Source organism: Scyliorhinus torazame, chromosome 12 (genome assembly GCF_047496885.1).
Source record: "Scyliorhinus torazame isolate Kashiwa2021f chromosome 12, sScyTor2.1, whole genome shotgun sequence".
NCBI lineage: Eukaryota > Metazoa > Chordata > Chondrichthyes > Carcharhiniformes > Scyliorhinidae > Scyliorhinus > Scyliorhinus torazame.
Genome location: NC_092718.1, coordinates 6,958,980 through 6,971,991, shown reverse-complemented (window position 1 = coordinate 6,971,991; position 13,012 = coordinate 6,958,980). Strand labels below are relative to the sequence as shown.

Sequence of the window (13,012 nt, the reverse complement as noted above, 5' to 3'; positions counted from 1 at the left end):
CAAATTTGTTAGAGTTCTTTGTTGAAGTGACCAGGAAGGTTGATGAGGGCAGGGTGGTAGACGTAGTCTATATGGACTTCAGTAAGGCCTTTGATAATGTTCCACGTGGTAGGCTACTCTGGAAGATTAGATCACATGGAATCCAAGGAGAGCTGGCAAATTGAATATACAAATGGCTTGGTGGTCAGAAGCAGACGGTAATGGTGTAAGGATCCTTGTCGAACTAGAGGCTCAGGTCAGTGCTGGGTCTATTGCTCTTTGTTATTTATATCAACAATTTGGATGAGAATGTACTAGGCATAATCACTAAGTTTGCAGATGACACTAAAATATTGTAGACGGTGAGGAAGATTATCAAACATTGCGGCAGGATTTTGATCAACTGAGGCAGTGGGCTGAGAAATGGCAAACAGTACAAGAACTGGCAAGTTATGCCACAGTTGTGTCGAACCTTGGTAAGGCCGCACTTGGAATATTGTGCACAATTCTGGTAGCCACACTACCAGAAGGATGTGGAGAGGGTGCAGAGGAGGTACACTAGGATGTTGCCTGATCTGGAGGGTGTTAGCTATGTGGAGAGGCTGAATAGACTCGGACTGTTTTCATTAGAAAGACGGAGGTTGAGTGGTGACCTGATAGAGGTCTACAAGATTATGAGGGGCATGGATCGAGTGGATGGGCAAGGCACTCTTTCCCAGGGTGGAGGGGTCAGTCACCAGGGGGCATAGGTTTAAGGTCCGTGGGGCAAAGTTTAGAGGAGATGTGCGAGGCAGGTTTTTTACACCGAGGGTGGTGAGTGCCTGGAACGCGTTGCCAGGTTGTGGCGTTCAAAAGGCATCTCAACAAACACTTGGATAGGATGGGGATTTTCACAGTAACATCATTGCAGTGTTAATGTAAGCCTACTTGTGACACTAATAAAATTGTGTTTTCTAATGATGGCACAAAGACTTAATTCACAATCGTTCCTCTAATTGATTTGAAATGCAAAAAATGCAGATATACTGAGGCAAGCAGTTTAAGATCACATTACGATCATTTATTGCAACATCCGATAAATGGTGAAAACCTTAGCAGGAACACAGGCTGAAGGGGGTTCGGAGTTACACACTTACACATTATACACACTTCCAGCAGTTCAACAATAGTTTCTTACACAGGTTGTATTTGGTCTAAAGAAAGATTGTCTGATTTAGTGTACTACACATCTCTTATCCCTGACAGTTCTCAGGTTGGTTTCCACAATTTCAAAAAAGAACTTCCATACTGAAGGTATCTTTCAACAATGGACTGTTAACTATTTCATATGGGTGGCTGGAGTGCGGGGCTAACAATGTGTGGGTGGCTGCACCATAGGAAACACAGATGAAGGCCAAAAACCATAATGAAAGAGTACTGGGATCTTCAAAAATAAAGCAACGAGGGGCTTGTTGCAAGCTGGGAATGCAGTAAACATCACACGATAAGGATACAAACTGGTGAGAAGCAGGATAATCTCACCAGTTTCAGTAAGTACCCATTATTTGCATGCAGCACTCCTAGCAAAATAGACCACCCTGATCCAAATTATAACTAAACCACTCGCAGGGACCTTTCAACCAAGAGGTTTGAGAACTGCGGAAACAGGGGACCATACTAAAAGATGTGAAGTACAAACAGATCCATGCTTGTCCCCTTCCCCCGGGAGATGGAGAATATTGATGCCTCTCTACTTGAGATAGTTGCTGGCAGAAGATGTTGGAATCCCTTGGCTATTGGCGTCCATTCTGGGTTATTGATTTTATATCTATCTCTACACTTGATTCATACTAATCCATTTTGATGATGAGATCAGTGGTTTTGAACAGAAATAGATTTGTTTAACTAGCCAGTAGAAATATCAATTGTGGAAGCCTTGTTGCATTAACTGTACCTGTATGATGAGATGGAAGAGTTTACACCCATAATTTTCTTTTTGAGCGTTTAGGTACCCTTTCTACACTTTACTGACTGACGTAGTATAGATTTCTGTTACTGTTATTTAGATGTTAATTCCTTTATTGGTGAACATAGGGAATTAAATTAAACCGATGCACAATTCTCACCTATTCAGTAATGGTGTTTGAGTAGATGGAAACCAGTTATTCCTCTAGCATTTCCTAGTGACTGATTACTCAACCTAAGCAGAATATAGGTTGTCTACTGTTGCTTCGCAGAGCCAGGGTCCCAAATTCAATTCCTGGCTTGGGTCACGGTCTGTGCAGAGTCTGCACGTTCTCCCCTTGACTGTGTGGGTTTCCTCCGGGTGCTCCAGTTTCCTCCCACAGGTCCCAAAAGACGTGCGGTTAGGTGAATTGGGCATTCTGAATTCTCCGTGTGTACCCGAACAGGTGCCGGAATGTGGCGACTCGGGGCTTTTCACAGTAACTTCATTGCAGTGTTAATGTAAGCCTACTTGTGACAATAAAGATTATTATTACTTGTAAATTACAATGTTTTTTTTCTTGAAAGGATAAAAGATGCATTTTATACATTGTTTTTTTTAAACAGTTATTTTGAGACATTGCTGGGTGAAGTCAGTGGTCGTCACTTCCTACTTTAAACCATTAATTCCCTTGTCCCAGAGAGACAGTGGTACATTTCAAATATCCTTTGATCCCTGGCCCCAGTGGGATGGGATTGTGGTTCGTTTCAAATATCTTATCTCCTAACAACTGAAATCAGATGCAATTAAACAGTCAGTGATGCTATTCTGCAAAGCTCGAGTGCTAGAAACCCCAAATGTTAATTCGCCCTGTGGTGTCACAGTGGTACTCGGTTTTATGATCCAATCTAAAAGGAACTGCAATAAAGTAAAGCATCGGTTTCTGTGCAATCTTGTTTACAAAAGCCATAATGTAAATCTGCTGGGAGTACATTCAGTCTTTGGAAAAGGCAATATTTGGAACAGGCAATTTCCAGCATGCAGATTGGCATTGCTAGGAGATGAGCTATTACATTCTTCAACTAACTTATACTGTTCCTGGTCTTTCTAAATTGACTGATCTCTAAAGTTGACAAGCACATCTTCAGTCACTTGTCATTTTAATTCTTAGCCCCACTCCCACACTGACTTTGCTTCCAGTGAAGTACAAGGAAAAACCTTCTCTTTCAGTTATGCACTTCCTGACAACATTCAGATCATAACCACTTCTCCCAATTATGTTTGCACAATGAGTCTTAGTAATATTTCTGTTGCATTTCCAGCTCCTCCTAACCTATTTTATTTCTTGTCCTATTACTGACCCATCCCCTCGAGTCATTTCTCTTCAGACTCTCAGCCTATTACAGACTTTCCCTTTTCTTCTTTCTCTCCTTCTCCTCTATTTGCTTCACCTGAAAATTATTTTTCCATTGTGAAGTAGGGTCACAGATCTGAAATGTTAACTGTTTCGCTCTCCAGATGCGGCCCAAATTGCTGAGTATTTACTCTGCACTATTTTGTCTTTTCTTTTGAGCTGCTCTAAGTTATGTGCAAGACCTGTGATCAACAGTCAATTGGAGTCACGCAGGTTTATTCTGTAGACGGTATCGTGGTAACGTCACTGAACTGAACTAATAATCCAGAGGTCCAAATAAAGGCTCTGGGGATATGGGTTCAAATCCCACTACTGCCGCTGGTGGAATTAACAGTGGCCATAAAACAGCAAATTATTGTAAAAACCTATCTGGTTAACTAAGTCCTTTAAGGAAGGAAATATCATCCTTGGCCTCTTAAGGAAAAACAATAATCAATAAATTAAGCAAAACTGACAGCCCCTGTGGGGTACTGTAACTGAAAAACATCAAAAGAAAATTTAAATCAAAATATCGTTCAGGAGAGTGATGATGCAACCCATCCCCTGCGGTATCATTGGTCACAGAAGACCGGAAACATTCCGTCTCCAAGGCGACCCGGCCATGAACGTAGCAGCGATAGAGGGGGAGAAAGTTGGGTTGGACGACCGTCAGCTGCCTGGAGCTACTAATGGTCAGCTTGGCCAGCCCAGAAGCAGGTTTACGAGGAGGTCCTCCTGCCTCTCTACACCGTGTGGCTGAGGGTGAGCGGGGTGGTGCTGAAGAGCAACCAGACATTGAGCAGCATCCCCTTCAAACAACTCAATCTACTTCAACATGGAACACGGACTCCACTTGGCTGCAGAAAAGCCATGGGAGTCCGTGAACCACGTGAATGGTTGCATGGCATTGCTGTATGCAAAGCCCTCCACGCCAGGTCCCTGATGGAGAAAAGGAGGACTCCCACAGAGAGAGCCCTCTGCTGGGGTTGATTTTGGTTTGGTTCCCCCCCCCCCACAGCAGACGGTAAACGGAAGTTCAAGGCATGTCCTGACAGTGGAGGAAAGCAACACAATGGAGGGTGTGCAGTAGTAGGCCATACAGGAAGCCCCTCCGTGCCAAATAGAAAGTCACAGAATGCTTGGTCTCTAGGTGACTCTGACTCTTAACTGCTTTCACGGGTAATTAGGGATGGGCAACACAAGCTGGGCTTGCCAATGACACCCACACATTGGATTCATGGGACCACAGTTTCTTCACACCAAAGAATGGGTGTAATATTCCCAATTCGTGAATGGACAAACCATATGTTCAGGACTAAACTGTTTGTAACTCACTTGTCTAAAATTACACAAGCTTTGCTGCTGTTTCATTTGATTCTCCTTGGATTGTACTGATATCTGGGCCGAATCTGGCAGAGATTCCACACTGGACACAACACACAGGAGTCATCTTGATCTAAATCGATCTCATTCAACCGGTGGGAAATTTACTGAATTATAAATTATATTTCAACTTCTTGAAGGAGGTGGCGCAGTGGTTAGCACGGCTGCCTCACGGCGCCGAGGACCCAGGTTCGATCCCGGCCCCGGGTCACTGTCCATGTGGAGTTTACACATTCCCCCCCCATGTCTGCGTGGGTCTCACCCCCACAACCCACAGATGTGCAGGGTAGGTGGATTGGTCAAGCTAAATTGCCCCTTAATTGGAAAAAAAGAATTGGGTACTCTTAAGTTTTAAAAAAAGCTTCTTGAAGGCATCCAGACTACATCAGCACTCCTTTACGATCTTCCATTGTTTATGAAACAGCAAAATGAAGGTTCACTCTGGGGATTACCTAATGCAAGTCCAGAATCTTCTCATGGTGTTTTGGGTGAATGTGGCCTGTAAATTCTTCCTCCTGCCCCCAGCACTGCTTACAACATCTCAGTTCGGGCTGGAAGTCTGCAACAAGTTGCCAATCTCAGTCTTATTATGTTTGATAGAAAAAGAGTGCTGACCCAAGCTGCTGCAATGCATCTAGCTCCTGGCTGGATTATTGTGAGCAGATAAATGGTATTTTTCCTCTGCTGGCTTGAGGGGTGCAGTCAAAATCAATCAGGGGACATTACTCTGTTACAGTTTCCCACTTACAGTGCAGTGTATATTAATTTGGTATTCAGAGTGTCATATCAATGTCCTTAAGGAAGGGTGAGATGCTGTTCTCCCTCTTTAAAAGAATGGGTGATGATTCAGGTCTCCAACATTGGCCACCAAATTGCGCAGTAGAATGGGTCTCCTCCTGGTCAAGTGAGATGCTCCATTACCTTCAGCTTCTAAGCTGAGGTCCATTCAAAACTCAACACAAACTCCCATTGACAAGATCTAATGGTTTAAGAGGGCAGCTAAACCTTGGCAATTATTTTTCACAGACATCCTTCCTTTAAAAATGAAAATACATTTCTTTTTAAATATATATCTTTAGAATTATTTATGGGACAGAGGGAAATTGATGAGGTAATGTTAGCAGAAACATCCATCAGAGGTTTAGCAGCACGGGTGACTACACGGCGGGGGTGTGCGTTGGTGTGTTAGGCTGCTTCAGGCCAATGGTCGTGCACAGCCAACCTGCGAAATCCACCTCTTCCGCCTCCGACCGCTTGATGAAAGCATGGGCCTGTCGGAAAGAGAGATTGGCGAAGACAAAGGTCATTGGTTAGATTAGACTTATACCAGCTGGACTTATACATGTGTCACTATTCCTGCCTAGTCACGGGGTCAAATATCCTGGAATGTCCAACAGCATTGGGGGGGTAACTGGGATTCAGCAATAAACGCTGGCTTTGCCAACACTACCCACATTCTTGGAATTTTTTTTAACATTGCAAATCGAGTCACAATTGTAGAGGATAGAAGGAGGCCAAGGTTGCATTTTGGGGAAAGAACACGGAGAGGCAACTTTAAATAAAAGGAATAAAATTCTTAAGGGGGTGCAGGAGCAGAGGGACCTGGGTGTACATGTGTACAGATCATTGAAGGTGGCAGGTCAGGTGGAGAGAGCAGTGACGAAAGCAGAGTATTCTGGGCTTTATTAAAAGGGCATAGAGTACAAGAGCGAGGAGGTTATACTGAACTTATACAGACACTAGTTAGACCTCAACTGGAATATTGTGCACAGTTCTGGGTGTCAGACTATAGGAAGTATGTGTTTGGAGAGAGAGCAGGAGAGGTTTACAAGAATGGTTCCAGGGATGAGAAACTTCAGTGATGAGGATAGATGAAATGAAATGGAAATTGCTTATTGTCACAAGTAGGCTTCAAATAAAGTTACTGTGAAAAGCCCCTAGTCACCACATTTCGGCGCCTGTTCGGGGAGGCTGGTACGGGAATTGAACCATGCTGCTGGCCTGCCTTGGTCTGCTTTCAAAGCCAGCGATTTAGCCCTGTGCTAATGTACTGTCTGAGTGTGGTGGAGGCAGGTTCACACAGCGAGTGGTTAGGACCTGGAATGTTCTGTCTGTGAGTGTGGTGGAGACAGATTCACACAGTGTGTGGTTAGGATCTGGAATGCACTGTCTGTGAGTGTGGTGGAGGCAGATTCACACAGCGAATGGTTAGGATCTGGAATGTACTGTCTGTGAGTGTGGTGGAGGCAGATTCACACAGCGAATGGTTAGGATCTGGAATGCACTGTCTGTGAGTGTGGTGGAGGCAGATTCACACAGCGAGTGGTTAGGATCTGGAATGTTCTGTCTGTGAGTGTGGTGGAGATGGATTCACACAGCGAGTGGTTAGGATCTGGAATGCACTGTCAGTGAGTGTGGGGGAGACAGATTCACACAGTAAGTGGTTAGGATCTGGAATGTTCTGTCTGTGAGTGTGGGGGAGACAGATTCACACAGTAAGTGGTTAGGATCCGGAATGTACTGTCTGTGAGTGTGGTGGAGACAGATTCACACAGCGAGTGGTTAGGATCTGGAATGTTCTGTCTGTGAGTGTGATGGAGGCAGATTCACACAGCGAGTGGTTAGGATCTGGAATGTACTGTCAGTGAGTGTGGGGGAGACAGATTCACACAGTAAGTGGTTAGGATCTGGAATGTACTGTCTGTGAGTGTGGTGGAGAACGTACTGGCACTGGAGGGTGTGCAGAGGAGATTCACTAGGTTAATCCCAGAGCTAAAGGGGTTGGATTATGAGGAGAGGTTCAGTAGACTGGGACTGTACTAGTTGGAATTTAGAAGGATGAGGGGGGATCTTATAGAAACATATAAAATTATGAAGGGAATAGATAGGATATATGCGGGCAGGTTGTTTCCACTGGCGGGTGAAAGCAGAACTAGGGGGCATAGCCTCAAAATAAGGGGAAGTAGATTTAGGACTGAGTTTAGGAGGAACTTCTTCACCCAAAGGGTTGTGAATCTATGGAATTCCTTGCCCAGTGAAGCAGTAGAGGCTCCATCATTAAATGTTTTTAAGATAAAGATAGATAGTTTTTTGAAGAATAAAGGGATTAAGGGTTATGGTGTTCGGGCCAGAAAGTGGAGCTGAGTCCACAAAAGATCAGCCATGATCTCATTGAATGGTGGAGCAGGCTCGAGGGGCCAGATGGCCTACTCCTGCTCCTAGTTCTTATAGAGGCAGATTCACACAGCGAGTGGTTAGGATCCGGAATGTTCTGTCTGTGAGTGTGGTGGAGATGGATTCACACAGCGAGTGGTTAGGATCTGGAATGCACTGTCTGTGAGTGTGGTGGAGGCAGATTCACACAGCGAGTGGTTAGGATCTGGAATGTTCTGTCTGTGAGTGTGGTGGAGACAGATTCACACAGCGAGTGGTTAGGATCCGGAATGTACTGTCTGTGAGTGTGGTGGAGGCAGATTCACACAGCGAGTGGTTAGGATCTGGAATGTTCTGTCTGTGAGTGTGGTGGAGATGGATTCACACAGCGAGTGGTTAGGATCTGGAATGTACTGTCTGTGAGAGTGGTGGAGGCAAATTCACACAGCGAGTGGTTTGGATCTGGAATGTTCTGTCTGTGAGTGTGGTGGAGATGGATTCACACAGCGAGTGGTTAGGATCTGGAATGTACTGTCTGTGAGTGTGGTGGAGCTAGATTCACTCAGCGAGTGGTTAGGATCTGGATAGACTGTCTGTGAGTGTGGTGGAGGCAGGTTCAACTGAGGCATTCAAAAGGGAATTGGATTATTATAGTATTTTGGAAAAAAAGGTGAAGGATTATGGGGAGAAGGTGGGGGAATGGCAATGGGTGAAATGTGACTTCAGAGGACCAGCACAGAAAGAGTCAAATGGCCTGCTTGTGTGTTGTAAACATGCTGTGATTCTGTCTGGCGGTGAGTCCCAGGTGGCCCTGCCTTTAGCCAATTAACTTAAAATCTCACCCCTGGTTACCAAACCCCTGTCCATGGAAGGAATTTCCTATATTTATTCAAACTCATCATTACAACACCTTTACGGGTAACCAACCTGCAGGATCTTTGACTGAGGGAGCATTATACAAGAACCAAATCCCATCCTCATCCGATGGGCACTTTCCCCACAGGGTCTCTGAATTCGCCTTGAACACACTGTAATTGTCCTTTTTAAAGAACCCGAACCCAAAAGCTCCCCCTATTTCCCCATCCCCAAACTAAAATTTCCAAACCTCCAGGAGGAGTCCAATTATAGCACCATCGTCCACGTACTCTTTCTGGTCCAACTAACATAGCTCAAAACAAGGGAACCATGGAGGAAACTCCTTTGTACATTCATTTTTTTAAAGTAATGTAGTTATTTTGACAATTCAGTGCTCGCATATTACTTATAACTTTATTCAAAAACTAAAAATCAATACTCACCATGAGCTGCTTCAAGTCCGCTCGCTCTGCCGGATTCTTAATCAAGCTTAAATAAAAGAAAGACACTTTTAACTCTTGAGGGATGGCGTGATTTTTTAAGAACCCTATTTGAAGGGAAAGAACCATTTGATCAGTACTCTATCTACGACACAGTGGCAGCAGTGCGTACCATCCACAAGATTCACTGCAGTCACTTGCAGCACCTTCCAAACCTGCAAGCTCGATCACCTAGAAGGACAAGGGCAGCACGCCCCGAAACACACCGGCGCCTATGTGTTCCCCTCCAAGCAGCTGGAATACGGTGAACAATTTTGGGCCCCTTTTCCAAAGAAAGGTATACTAGCATTGGCGGCAGCCCAGAGAAGGGTCACCAAGTTGATCCCGGGTATGGACGGATTTTCTCATGAGAAGCGGTTGAGTAGGTTGGGCCTGTACTTGTTGGAGTTTAGAAGAATGAGAGGTGACCTTAGAATATACAGTGCAGAAGGAGGCCATTCGGCCCATCGAGTCTGCACCCACCCACTTAAGCCCTCACTTCCACCCTATCCCAATAACCCCTCCTAACCTTTTTCGGACACTAAGGGCAATTTATCATGGCCAATCCACCTAACCTGCACGTCTTTGGAGTGTGGGAGGAAACCGGAGCACCCGGAGGAAACCCACGCAGACACGGGGAGAACGTGCAGACTCCACACAGACAGTGACCCAGCAGGGAATCGAACCTGGGACCCTGGCGCTGTGAAGCCACAGTGCTATCCACTTGTGCTACCATGCTGCTGTCCATCTTATTGGATTTGATTGGATTTGATTATTGTCACGTGTACCGAGGTACAGTGAAAAGTATTTTTCTGCGAGACATGTCGGATTCTCAGGGGGCTAGACAGGATAGATGCTGAGAGGTTGTTTCCTCCTGGGGGAGAGTCTAGGACCAGAGGGCATAATCTCAGAGTAAGGGATTTAGAGTGCCCAATTCATATTTTCTAATTAAGGGGCAATTTTGTGCGGCCAATCCACCTACCCTGCACATCTTTTTTGGGTTGTGGGGGTGAGACCCACACAGACATGTGACCCGAGGCCGGGATCGAACCCGGGTCCTCGGCGCCATGAGGCAGCAGCGCTAACCACTGTGCCATCGTGCTGCACTTGGGGGTCCCCCATTTTAGAGAGAGACGAGGAGGAACTTCTTCACTCAGAGTTTGGCGAATCTTTGGAATTCTTTACCACAGACCTGTAGTGGTTGGTCATTGAGTATGTTCAAGGCGGAGATAGACAGATTTTTAATCAATAAGAGAATCAAAGATTATGGGGATGGGCAGCACGGTGGCGTAGTGGGTTAGCCCTGTTGCCTCACGGCGCCGAGGTCCCAGGTTTGATCCCGGCTCTGGGTCACTGTCCGTGTGGAGTTTGCACATTCTCGCCGTGTTTGCGTGGGTTTCGCCCCCACAACCCAAAGACGTGCAGGTTAGGTGGATTGGCCACGCTAAATTGCCCCTTAATTGGAAAATATGAATTGGCCACTCTAAATTTATATGAAAAAAGTTATGGGGCTAAGGCAGCAAAGAGGATTATCATAGAATTTACAGTGCAGAAGGAGGCCATTCGGCCCATCGTGTCTGCACCGGCTCTTGGAAAGAGCACCCTACCCAAGGTCAACACCTCCACCCTATCCCCACAACCCAGTAGCCCACCCAACACTAAGGGCAATTTTGGACACTAAGGGCAATTTATCATGGCCAATCCCCCTAACCTGCACATCTTTGGACTGTGGGAGGAAACCGGAGCACCCGGAGCAAACCCACGCACACACGGGGAGGATGTGCAGACTCCGCACAGAGAGTGACCAAGCCGGGAATCGAACCTGGGAACCTGGAGCTGGGAAGCAATTGTGCTATCCACAATGCTACCGTGCTGGCCTATATTACATCAGATCAGTCATGATCTCAATGAATGGCGGAGCACTCGATGGGCCGAATGGCCTACTTCTGTTCCTACATCTTATTGTCTTATGCTTGTAAGCCACTCACCACCTGGACTTGGAAATATATCGGCATTTCCCCTCTGTCGCTGGGTCAAATTCCTGCAACACCCTCCCTAACAGCACTGTGGGTGCACCTACACCACATGGACTGCAACGGTTCCAGAAGGCAGCTCACCATCACCTTCTCAAGGGCAATTAGGGATAGGAAATAAATGCTGATCTTGTCAGTGATGCTCACATCGCAGGGAAGGATTTAAAAAAAAGTAGATGTCAGCATTTTGAGTTCTTCCCAGGCCATTCCCTGCATCCTGCCAGGGAGAGAAACCCAGTCAAGGACTCTGCCTTCCCAGAGAAGGAGAAAGAGAAACCTGGAGAAGTTGGGCACCCAGCGTGGGAGACCCCTCCCAGCTTCAGAGCTTCCCAAGAAAAGTTGAAAGAAATGGAAGCGATTGGAAAATAGACAAGGAGGTATCTTTACAGACATACTGTTGTAAATCTATCCTGTCACGAGGAAAGCAATGATTGGGCTTAACAGATCAACAAAACCATTCACTGCAACCTGGATTCTTGTTTTTAACTCTGGTTTTCTTATGAAAAGACTTCTTCAAAGTCAAAATACCCAATTCTTTCCAATTAACACATGACACAGAGCTTGGTTGAAATGTATTGAAGAGCCACATTGATGCCAGGAGGGGAGAAGTTTTGAAGTACTGGCATCATCTTTCTTAAACCATCCTCATGAAGAAGGGGACACTACCTCGGTCTTACTAAAAGGACATGGCTTTAAGTTTCATCTTCCTGGCCCGGACAGCAATGCGGTCGTGCCAATAACTCACTCACAAGCTCCACTCCAGAGATTTCAACATAAACTCCAGGCGGACCCTCCAGCGCCGTGCTGCACCACTGTGTTCAGAATGAGGCGGGCCAAAGCCCCATTGACCCTCTCAGCTGGATATAACTGACCTCCTGGCTCAATCCTGCAGAGCAGGGGAGTTCTCCACAATGTCCGAACCACTGTTTATCCCCAAATTGCCTTTTCACGTCCAGGGATTTGCAGGTTAGGTTACGGGGATAGAGCGGGGTGGGCGGGGGAGTGGACCCGGTAGAGTGCACATTCGGAGAGTCGGTGCAGACACGATGGGCCGAATGGCCTCCTTCTGCACTGTAGGTGTCCTATGAACTGACATCACTAAAACAGACATTCTGCTCAGCATCACATTGCTGATTACGGGTGTTTGGTGTGTTCAGCTCAACTATCGCATCCCCATTACAAAAGGTGACTACATCCCCAGACGTTTTTATCAGCTGCAAATCTTCGGCAGTACATTGAGGTTGTGAAAGGTTCTATATAAATGGCAAGACTTGACTTTTCCTGTACCGTGTACTTCTGTGTCTAACCACGAGAAGGAGTTACTTTTTGAGTGGAGACCATTGTGTGTTCAATCCCTCGTTCTGAATTTAGAATCTCACTATTGAAAAAGAAAGTGATAATTAATAGTAGACCAATGATTTGTAGGTTGGGAGGATGTCATGATATCCATATTAACATATCATGGTGCAATCACACACACACATTGATGGACAGGTAGACGGACCAATCAACACACACGCAACATCACAGCCAATCACCAGTGAGAGCACACGCACTATAAAACAGGGAACACCACAGTTCCCGCTCATTCCAGCAGGAGATAGCTCAGAGCACAGAGCTCACAGCGCGCCACTCAGACATACACCATGTGCTGAGTGCCTCACTAAGATAGTGCCAGGGCTGGGTCCACAGGTTAGCTGGTGAAGTACGAACCACAGCCAGAAGTTAACAGTTGTTATTGTACAGAATAATAAAACAGAGTTGTACCATCTACAACCGTGTTGGTTTGTTTGTGTATCGGAACACCCAACAC

General features: G+C 45.8%; 1 protein-coding gene across 2 annotated transcripts in view; it reads right to left on the bottom strand.

Annotated features, from left to right (window-relative positions):
• Positions 1 to 1,017: 1,017 nt before the first annotated feature.
• map2k1 (mitogen-activated protein kinase kinase 1) overlaps positions 1,018 to 13,012 on the bottom strand; it is a 143,747-nt gene continuing 131,752 nt past the window's right edge. For both annotated transcript variants that reach the window (XM_072470345.1, XM_072470346.1), the window contains 2 exons: positions 9,131 to 9,176; positions 1,018 to 5,950 (listed from right to left, as the gene is read on the bottom strand). In XM_072470345.1, coding sequence (XP_072326446.1) covers positions 5,837 to 5,950; positions 9,131 to 9,176 — 160 coding nt within the window. In that variant the 3' untranslated portion in view covers positions 1,018 to 5,836. The remainder of the gene's footprint in view (positions 5,951 to 9,130; positions 9,177 to 13,012) is intronic.